This window comes from Athalia rosae, chromosome 3 (genome assembly GCF_917208135.1).
Source record: "Athalia rosae chromosome 3, iyAthRosa1.1, whole genome shotgun sequence".
NCBI lineage: Eukaryota > Metazoa > Arthropoda > Insecta > Hymenoptera > Athaliidae > Athalia > Athalia rosae.
The window spans coordinates 1,928,530-1,939,145 of record NC_064028.1 but is presented as its reverse complement, the minus strand read 5'-3'; the positions used below and the strand labels follow the sequence as shown (position 1 = coordinate 1,939,145).

Sequence of the window (10,616 nt, the reverse complement as noted above, 5' to 3'; positions counted from 1 at the left end):
ATAGCATCTGTTCAACAATTTCAAAATGGAGGAATAGAAAAATAATCTATTATTAAAAATACAGAAACTAAAAATAAAACAAGGGTGTACGACTATTAATACAACAATAATTGCACGACGATAATAATTATTATACCTATGGCACCTATACTATACTCCTACGATACCTACATAAATATAAATTCTTTAAATATTCTACCAACAATATACGAAACATTCAATATAATTTATTCAATATGTTAATATTAAAGCTTTTCATGATTTCGAATTCATCAACCAAATATAACAACCATTTATTCATTTTGACCCCCAAGCTTCGATGACCCTTTTAAATTCTTTTTCAATGTCTGTTTCTTTTTTTCTCCCAATAAGGATTACTGGGGAACAAGGAAGATAAAGGGCCATCGTTTGAGGCTTGCACAAAACATCGACTAACTGCTGAAACAAATATTTTTCATACTCCGCTAAATACATTGCTGGCTATAGTATGCATGTGTTATCATGCTGGTAGCAAAATTGACACGAGCTTTTTTTAACTACTACGCACTGGATGCCAAGAAGTTTTCTATCTAATCAACTTTTTTTTTCAAGCTATATAGTCGAGTAATCTTTTTTTTTCTTTTTTCTTTTATTTTTTTTATATTACGTTCTACCTTGTTACTAAACGTAGGCCGGACTAACCATTTTTATTCAATCATTAATCTTAGAATTAATCCGCAGTTCCATAATCAACCCTTCTTTACTTTTTCTTTCTTTAGTGCTCTGTCTTTGTTTTTCCTCTAGTTATTTAAATTTGTATTTTGCTTCCGTTTCAGTATTACGCAGTTACACTTTGCTTCTCTTTTTTGCCAGCTCCTGACTAGATAGCGTTCAACAAATAATAGCGCTGATCTTTGTAATTAGCACAAACATTTGATCAGAACCTATGCTTTGTTTTTGTTGTAGTTGTAGTAGTTGTTATTATTATTATTGTTATTATGATCTATTAATTATTAATTATTAATCTTCATATTCATTATTAGTTATTTAGTATTTGTTAATTATTAGTATTATTATTAATCTTATGATTATAAACCTTATCAATAATATTATTAATATTATTATTATTACTATTATTATTATTGTTATTGTTGTTGCCAGCAGACGGAACAACAATGCATCCATGTTTTATTTTGAGGAATCAATTTTCTGTGTGTTCCCTTTATAGTATTCCATATTATGGGAAAACATTGAACTGCAGATAATCTCCTGCTCGAAATTACAATGATTCGGTTATCCTGATAAGTTCATCAATAATATGACGAAATTATCGTTTTGAAAAGCAGGAGAAAAGTCTGAATAATTGTTGTTCTCATACCGTCTGTCGGCGATGTGACAATTCAAATCAACTAGCACGCAATAAATACATGTTCTATGTTAAACATATGTATATTTATTATTACAATATTGAACGACTTTAATTTTAAACCCGTATATTCATATTATTTGCCAGTGATTTTCGCCGATAAGCCGTCATAAGTGGCAATTTAATGGCAATCGCGGCCTTAAAACCTTGATATCCCGTATTATTATGTTATATACTATCTTCCTCTGTCCCTAGCTTTATGGTATACACAGCAATAATTGGGAAGCTTTACATGAGTTTGTGATAATTGAAATATCTGTTTTTTCAGCACGCAGTACGGGAGTATACACATTTAATATTACTTACTTTAATCAACAAGTATAATACCTGTATGACTTGAGTCCCGCAAAGGCTCAAAGCATACGCAGTTTTAAATTTCGAATTATATTTATGAATATTGCGAATCGGTATAATATGATCAAAATATTCATATTCCTATTTCTATCGGATGATCTTCCAACAATTTTGAAACCCATACGTTGATAATAGTTCATTCAAGCGCAGTACGACTTATCTTAACGTTGATTAACACCAAATTTACACGTATATATGTATAATAGGTATGATCGTATAAGGTGTTATTTAGTTAGTACACGAATAGGCCATTTTGTTACAATTTGGGGCTGATTTGTCACAAAATGGTCCAGAATAAGCTAAACGTCGATTTATCACACACAATTAATAGTTATATACATACATATACGCTCTATAGTAGTAATAATTAACATTGTAATTTTTTTTGTTATGTTTGTCTACAAATTACCATTACAAGAGATATTCTGAGATGTTCGCAAACTACGAGCATCTTGACTTCCAGTACGCTATTGTATCAATTCTAGCTAACTTTTTTTCGAAATCTTTATACTGGAATCAAGCAATCAAGCACACAACCAGATCCATTATCGTACGAGGAATACGAGTCAACTGACTCGACCGCAGGTTTGTTTCACTCGAATGGAAATCCACCGAATTAAAGACCCGATTATTTTTTTGCACGGGCAAGCTGGGATGTAAGAATGTTTGCAGTTTGCGGTAGATAGATACCTTTCAGAGATATGAGTGATGCTCAAGTATTGTACTAGTTTCTATCTTAAATGTAAGAGCTAGAGGCGAAGGGTGACATATCGATTAAGTACACGAATCACATCTTGTAATCTATTACACTTTTTTCTATCGGCTAATACATTATTCGCGACGAAAGCTCATCGAACAACAGGGGTCTGCAAGTTCTGAGCTAGAACACCGTTTGCCGGGGCTTTGCGTTAATAAATCAATCGATTTATGATTTAATTTAAGTGTTACGTAACTAACTAGAGACAACATGTACGAATATCCTGGAAGGTGCATCAATGACTACATTTTAATCTTATCGTTACAAGTTTATAGCTTACCTCTAGCGTCAATACGTGACTTCTTCAAATTCTTTTCTATGTTTTCTTTATCTATTATCTTAGGCGTATGCTAAAATAAGTTAATTATACTCTGGTCAGGCCACCCGTGGCCTGTGTATGATTCGCTTATTAAGATATCTTTCTTTCGAGACAGTTTTCATTATATCCAAATGGAAACTTTATCTTTATAACATAATTCGTACGATTTTGTCGTAGTAATACAGACGCGGAGCCTGACTGAAATCACGAATTTTTCACCTTTCACTACTCGGTACGAAAAAATTATCAGAGATCCCCCGTGTAACCCAGATGAAAAAAAATCCGGCTCCATAAAAACGGAATACGAATAAAAACAATCGATCAATTAGATCCCACGAATGCAAATATCATAGAATACAGAAGTAGTAATAAATTATAAAAGGTTTCTCAACATCGCTGTGCGTAAATGCATAAATCTCTCAACTAGCTAAAACCGAGTAAAGTTCTACGATTCTTCAGGCAAGAGATTCTCTTGTGAATTCAATGAACAAACTTGTTCGTGAACTTTTACGTTTACACGTTTGCTCTTCTTCAATTTTTATCGAATAACTTTTGCGCGCTAATTACCAGCAGTAACATATAGAGTATCAATCGAAAAAAACAATGTTAATAATAAATAAATAATTAGAATATCCGTTGATTACTCTCAGACGTTACTGCGACAGCTTAAATAATTTTACACTTAATTTGTGTTTTTCATGTACTCGTATGTTCAACTCTTTTTGACGATTTTTTGATCAACAATACTTTTTTTCTCTTTCTTAAGTACCTTGCTCTCCTATTTAGGTACACGCCGTTGCATTGTTCATGAACGTTTCTCCTTTTACTAACTCGCTGATTTGCACAAATGTAATAAGGTTATCATCTTCAACAATTTCTAACATAACTTTTCACCCACTAATAAATTTCAATCGATTGTCTATCATCCAATTCGAATGAATTTCATCCAACAACAAATTCAATCGCGGTGCGACTTTCTTTTTACAATTCGCCACAAGTTATTCCATCGCTAGATTCAACTTATGAACCAATACGAGCGGTTTGTTGCTCATGACATTGAATGTATCCAGCAAAATTAGATAAAAACTTACTGTGACTGGATGATGTGCTCTCTCTTTTTTATTCCGTTGGAAGTCTGGCAGGGTTATAGTCGCGATTAACAAATGAAAATCCTTTGAAATCGTCTTGATTTATGCAGCGAAGATCGTCAGGGTTAACCGGTGTCAGAACCGGTTCTTCTCTTGTGAATTCAGCATCAAAATTCATGGCGTCCTTTTTATTTTTCTGAAATGTATCAGATTAATACGGATAACTTGATATAAAGAAAAAAAGAAAAAGCTAGTTTGGGCATGTCCGACTTACAATTTTAGGTTTAAAAGGTGGCTTGAGTCTACGAGCCTCGAGTGCTTCCCAATCCATGTCCCGGAAAAAGGCATGAACTCGTATGGCATTTTCTCCACCGTTTGCTACGACGCAACCCAAGCGTTTAGCAGGGTTCTTGGTCATAAACCCTTTGAGAATTGAGACAGCTTCTCTCGTCAACCATACTGGATATAATACATCATCTCGCAGAATGGATTCGAATAGATCATCTTCATTTTCAGCTTCGAAAGGTGGTTGTCCCGCCATCATTTCATACATGAGAACACCGAGTGCCCACCAATCTACGCTGGCACCGTATTGAAGCTCTTGAAGAATTTCAGGAGCAATGTAATCGGGTGTACCGCAAAAAGTCGTCGTAGTTTTAACACCTTCGATGATACCCTCTTTGCACATTCCAAAGTCTGCTAACTTGCAGTGACCTTCTTGGTCCAACAATATATTATCCAATTTTAAATCACGATATATAACTCCATGCTTGTGGAGGAACTGAAGAGCTAGAGTCACTTCCGCTGCGTAAAAACGCGCACGTGCCTCATCAAACTTCCTGGCTCTTTGAATTTGGAACATCAAGTCACCTGATTGAAAACCAACAACAATTTCATTAAAATTTGAACAATGACAACAATTTAAATACATTGTGTCGTTCCGCTGACCCATTCGAATAAAATTACCTCCATTTACGTATTCCATGACAAAAAAGAGCCTGTCTTTGGTTTGAAAACAGCTGTGAATAGCCGTTAGAAAAGGATGCTTGGCAGCAAGAGCCAATATACGTTTTTCGGTCATGGTACAATCCACGTCATCATCTTGTGTTATGACATCCTTCTTCAATACTTTAACGGCATAGACTTCATCCGGCGAGCCTTTTTTCTCAGCGAGCATGACCTTACCAAAACTCCCTTTTCCAAGGACCTTGATGAAGTTGAAGTCTTCCAGACCTAACTTCTTGGTACCGGTATCCGGGCCGTTCCCTCCGTCCCCACCATCCCGTGGTTTTGGAACAGGAGTTCCTTCGGACGCAGTTTCGTTAGCGGAGGTCAGTGTTGCTGGGGCGCCAGGTTGACCTGGTGCGGTATAGTTTATTTTTGCCGGTTTGTTCTGAATGTCAGGTGTTATCCCTATAGAATTCAGAATTTCGGCCAAGTGTCTTGTATTGATGCCGCAATTGTTGGCAACATTTTTTTGACACCTTTTGTGCACATTCATGCTGCAAACTGAAAAAATGATTTTGTTATAAGCATTTGAGAATTAAAACAGATACAAAATAATGTTGAGGAGAGTAAAATTTTATTATTTAATACCTTCGCATTGTAGACCTTGTCTGATAAGACCATAGAGTAAAGAGCCGCAATGATCGCAGAAGGTGAATCGTTTGTAGTTGTGAACTACAAATCGATGAGGTACGTTTACACTGAAGCGCTGACTTTGGGTGCTCGGAGTTGCCTGTAACATTGTCACAGTTCCCTGAACGGGCATCTGGGTTGAGTTAAAATAAAAGCAAATGAAAATAAAGATCGACTTCTGGGTAGTGACGAAAATTCAATGTCAGGCTACACTTCGTCATGATTAAAATAAAAGATAAAAGGAAAGAAAAATTTTCAGTGACAACTGACTTGAAAAGGTCGCGGAGATGTCTTCTAAGAATTAGAACCAAAAAACTTACCTCGACCCTCATGCCAGGGCACATGGTTACAACCGATTCGTGACACCTTTTGTGAACGACGCATGTGCACACTGTAACATGGGGAAAAAATATTTTCAAAAGTTCAGGATACAATTGGTTGAATACAAATGTTTATTCAAATAAGAACAGCGAAAACTTAAGCTTATCACGTGCGTCATTTGAATAATGATCCTGATTGAGCGATGCGAAAATTATATTCAATAGTGCGTGGCCAGAACATATGAATTAATGTTAAAAGCTTGGTAAAGCTCCTTGAGATGAAATTAAAGGGAAAATAAGAATGAGTATGGAGGTTCTATTCTTCTCTACCACCTTGCGGATTTAAATTATACCAACATGAATCATACGATGGAAGGACAAATCGCATGCTTTGACTGCTCGTAATGAACAATAAGTTTACGTAACAAGACGTTGGTTAAAAAACACAAGACAAACATTCGGAAACATTTTCAATCATACTTTGGCAGAACAAAATTATAATTCGACCTAAATAAATAAAACATAAGTAAGCAGATGCTGGGCAGGAAATTCGGAGCATCGGTGATTCGGGAGATCAGGGGATAGTCCGCACCAACATCCAGGTGGAAAAAAAAGATATCTACACGCACACGAGTTCTGCAAGCAACTAATTATTACTTTAATGGTTAAGAACGTGATTTGTGTCTTCCTCACCTTGACACTGATAGCCCTGCTTGCCCAAGCCCCTGAAATACAACAGACAAAACACGTCACATCGTCTCCTCAAAATCCCTAGTAAACACATACGTATGCCTCCTCTGCGTGATACCAAAGTTACCCCTACTATACTCTAAGCCAGGGGAATCAAAAAACAATCTAGCGTTACACATTTTTTTAGCCGATAAATATCCATCGAAGACACAAGAAGGGTCTCTATCATTCTTGTTTTGGAGATCTTAACCTACAGTTAAAAGAAAAGAATAGTTTATATCATGTGTAATGCTAACTTGTTGTACCAAAGCATGCAACCCAATTCCACCGATAACCATGAAGAGTTGAATTACACCTCATATAGTTCGATCACAAAAGAACCAAATGCATGCCTTTAAGATTGGATGATTGAGGACTAGTGTGATGTTATTTGACTAAAAACCCACACCGGACGCAGACTCGGCACGCACACAGCGGGGAGAAAATTACCCAACAAAAACCCGTTCCACACAACAATCCTGTACAAATAAAACCAAAAACACCGATGGATAAATCAGGAAAACGAATAGATGCCGAGTCTTGCTATAGCATCAAGTCGGTGGTCTACCCAGGCATATACATGTATATTTGTACATGTATACGTAGCTGCAGTCCTTTTCAAAATTCAATCTCCGTGTACGAATCTAGATGCTGCAGCTTTGTCAGCAAGTTGCTTTTTAGAGCCACAATGAATAAAGTATAAACGAATGTTGGATTATATTGAAGAATGGATCAACCCGCTATTTTTCATCGTTGCTAATGCAATTCAGATACATACCATATAAACTCGCGACAATGGGAGCAAAACGTCGGTTGCCTCAAAAAAGTGGCCATAAATTTATGGCCATTGACTTGATGAACTCTTCTCCGCATTGCCCCTCTCCTACGATTGAAGCCTTGTCGCTCCTTGAACTCTCTTTTTGGCTCTTTTCCTCCTATTGCTGCTCCGACTCCGCTTCCACCGCCACCATCTCCAGGTCCTCCGACTAACCCCCCTCCCCCGCACCCTGATTGTTGTTGATCTGTTGATTATTAAAATTGTTACAACTTTTTCACCTTTCATCTAATATTTATATTCTGATTAAAAATTTATTGAAGTTCATTTGAAAATATTTCAGCGAAGAAGAACAGCTCACTGACCTTGGTTTGTCCATTTCAAGTCTATTCGTATCCTTAATTTTCCCTGAGGTTCGAGATCAACCTGAAATAAATTACAACTGTGAATAAATATAAGCGAACAAGGAAGAAAAACGATATGAAAATGTTTGAGAGATTGATTACATTTCTGTCTCCCACTTTAAAGACAAAACTCTGCTGATATATATTTATAAATCTGTTGAAGACCTATAGCCTTGAGTCAAGAATCTTAAGCCAAGTTTCAGTGTTGCAATTACTGGAGCATTTATGAAATTCCGGACATTATAACATGTGTACAAAGATAAAGACCATGAGTCTGTGTCACTGATCACCGGATAGAACCTTGCAGTTTAGAATGGTGAAAATACAAAGCGATTGCAAGTGAGTTATTTCTTCTCATTATGAAATTAGTTTCAAGGAAGTGTTGATCATAAAGACAAGTGGAATAAAGTGAATATCCTTTCCACTCCAATACCGGAATTCTTCGAAGTATCAATCAAATAATATTGCAAATCCATTGAATGTTTAAAAGAAAAAATACTTTGAAATATGCATTTTCTAATAAAATGAAACAATTTGGGACAATATTCAGGTCTTATCTACAATATAAGCTTTCTCATGCCACGGAGACATCAACTCATATCTAGTTTACATAGCAGATTGAGCAGCCAACCATATAAGGTAGGCGCAGTCAATTCTAATATCACAATATGAAGAGCAAATTCGTGTGTAAAATATTTGTGTTAAAATAAATTAAAATTTAGTTACTCTGATTGAAGTTAAAAAAAGTACCATGTTTTTGGGATATAATATAGCTGCCTTTTCCAGCGTTTCTTTGCGGATGCGTATCAGTCTTTGGAAACATTTCTCAAAACCGTAATTTCTCTGAGTTTGAAACATTTTTATGCAAACAAAAAATGAACCAAAATCTGAGTCTTATTTCCACATTCAAAGTCTTTGACTCTGTTACCAAATGAGATGAATTCTATCATTAAACGGTATCTTGAAATTAAATCACGGATCCGTATACTTTCTAACAACGCACTAAACAAGATGCTAACAACAACTGCTGGTAATCTGTAACTGATTCTCAAGATGGCAAGGCAAGTTTACATATTTCTTATCGCTATCTTTATCTTTAACTGTTTGGAAAGAAAATCATAAGAACAACATGTATACATCATATAAATATGTCTTCAGAGCCGTTTTTATATTCAATTTTCATCAGTTTTATAGAAAAAGTAAGTCGATAGTCTATTGAATCGTGGATGATCAGAATTTTGCTGATTGAAATTTAATTATGACATTTCAAACTATTTGTTTTGAAAATCTACAAACCCAGAAATCAGCAGCCTCGTCGTCCCGATGGACAAGATCTTCAAATCTGATGCTACAGTTGGCCACAAAATCGTCAGGTCCTAAAGCTGCGTCGTGAAAAACTGTGAGCCCTAAAGTAGCAGCTTCGAGGACCTGGTGTGTAAAGGTCTCATTCCAAACAGGGTTGAAGGTTTTTGGTTTTGTTGTCGAGCGATTGAGGTGGTTCTCGTCAACATCCAGAAGCACATAAGGGTCCAGAATAGGTGGTTCGTCTTGCCAAAATTTTCTCTGTTTATCCGTCGCCCTCAGGCCCGAAGCTTCGCATATTTTTACCCTGACCTGACCAGTGAACATTTTACTCGTCTCCCTGCCACTTTACGCTGTGTGTCTCCTGGTATTTTTTTTTATTGTTTATTTATTTTGAATTTTTTATTCAATGATTTGATCAAATATTTTCAGTCACCGCCGTACCTCGTTCTCCCGTTTCAAAGTAGTTTTCGCTTCAGTGAATTTCTCCTATTGTTTTATTTTTATTCCAACACCTGACGTTCCGTAAGACCTCGGGATATTGACGGATAAAATTAGTAATCCCAATATTTCCAGAATCACGATGATACTCGACGAGTCCCGTAATAATTTATCGTTACTATATCGTTGGTGGCAGTCCTCTTGTTTGGCGTTTATCGTGCTCACTTTTCCTGTTGGTTTTAGCGGTTGGTGACCGGTAGCGGTTGGAGTTTGGTATTGAAAAAAAAAAAAAAACTTGGAACGTTTTCCTCTCACGGATCCGAAATTTCCAGCCTGGTCACCGTCGTCGTTTAACTTGAACAAACACTTTCCCCTCGACAGCACGTTTGCACATAACTCAACTAGATCCACAGCAGCCAGTCACAGCAGCCGGAGTTGGGGGTATATTGGTTCTAAAGGAGAGGCTTAAAAGAGTCGAACACCTGGAGGTTTGACGAATTTGACGAGTTACAGACCCGCCACGATATCCTGACAGCCATGAAGGTCGGCTTCTCCTTAATTCACGAACTTCACTGTAATTAACGCTAGGAACAAAAAAACTTGCGACCCAGCTCGACCCGTGCGGTGATCCAAGGCACTCCAAGCCCCCCTGCGATACCGAGTATACACGGAATGGGGATAGGTATGTGTCGCTCCCTAACTCCCCTCCCTTTGGACTGCCTGCCTTTGCGCCTTTGCTACGCTCTTCCTGCGTCTGCCGATACTTGGTTGCCTTGGCCCTTGCCTGATATTGGCTAGTCGCTCGCTCCGTCACCACAGTCGACGCTCCGTCGCTCGATCGGTTTTCCCCGAGTCCTCGACGTCCCCATCGGCGGCAGCACCTTTTATTTTATAACAAGATCCTGATTTAGGTCTCTTACACATGCACGATGCAAAATACAACCCTATAATTGTCCCTGGCACGCTCTAGTAACGCTAGGATTGTTAGCCATTTCAACTTTGAGTTCTCGTCGTTGGTCCTTCTGTGGTTTCATGTTGACGTACGTCGTATTTATCAGTGGTACTACCTGGTACTACCTCAACG

General features: G+C 37.2%; 1 protein-coding gene across 5 annotated transcripts; it reads right to left on the bottom strand.

The window, feature by feature from the left end:
- Window positions 1–604: 604 nt before the first annotated feature.
- Window positions 605–10,541, bottom strand: LOC105685417 (protein kinase C). 5 transcript variants are annotated; one of them, XM_020852104.2, is made up of 10 exons: window positions 9,536–10,541; window positions 9,086–9,455; window positions 7,751–7,811; window positions 7,389–7,632; window positions 6,575–6,606; window positions 5,882–5,952; window positions 5,520–5,694; window positions 4,890–5,432; window positions 4,198–4,793; window positions 605–4,119 (listed from the first exon to the last, which is right to left on the bottom strand). In XM_020852104.2, the coding sequence occupies exons 2-10, from the start codon at window positions 9,416–9,418 to the stop codon at window positions 3,955–3,957; spliced, it is 2,220 nt and encodes a 739-aa protein (XP_020707763.2). In that variant the 5' UTR covers window positions 9,419–9,455; window positions 9,536–10,541; the 3' UTR covers window positions 605–3,954. The 5 variants fall into 5 exon arrangements, with proteins under 5 accessions (XP_020707763.2, XP_048507591.1, XP_012254894.2 ...); XM_048651634.1 differs by having other exon boundaries at window positions 9,086–10,541; XM_012399471.3 differs by having other exon boundaries at window positions 5,520–5,682; window positions 9,086–10,541.
- Between the last annotated feature and the right edge of the window lie 75 nt (window positions 10,542–10,616).

What these genes read in the sequence shown, in the direction of transcription:
- LOC105685417 (XM_048651634.1), bottom strand. Translation starts at nt 9,418, where the DNA reads ATGTTCACTGGTCAGGTCAGGGTAAAAATATGCGAAGCTTCGGGCCTG. An exon ending in ACGAGGCTGCTGATTTCTGG is followed by an intron (nt 7,812 to 9,085) that starts GTTTGTAGATTT and finishes AATTTATTTCAG; the next exon opens with GTTGATCTCGAACCTCAGGG. An exon ending in CATGGAATACGTAAATGGAG is followed by an intron (nt 4,794 to 4,889) that starts GTAATTTTATTC and finishes GTTTTCAATCAG; the next exon opens with GTGACTTGATGTTCCAAATT.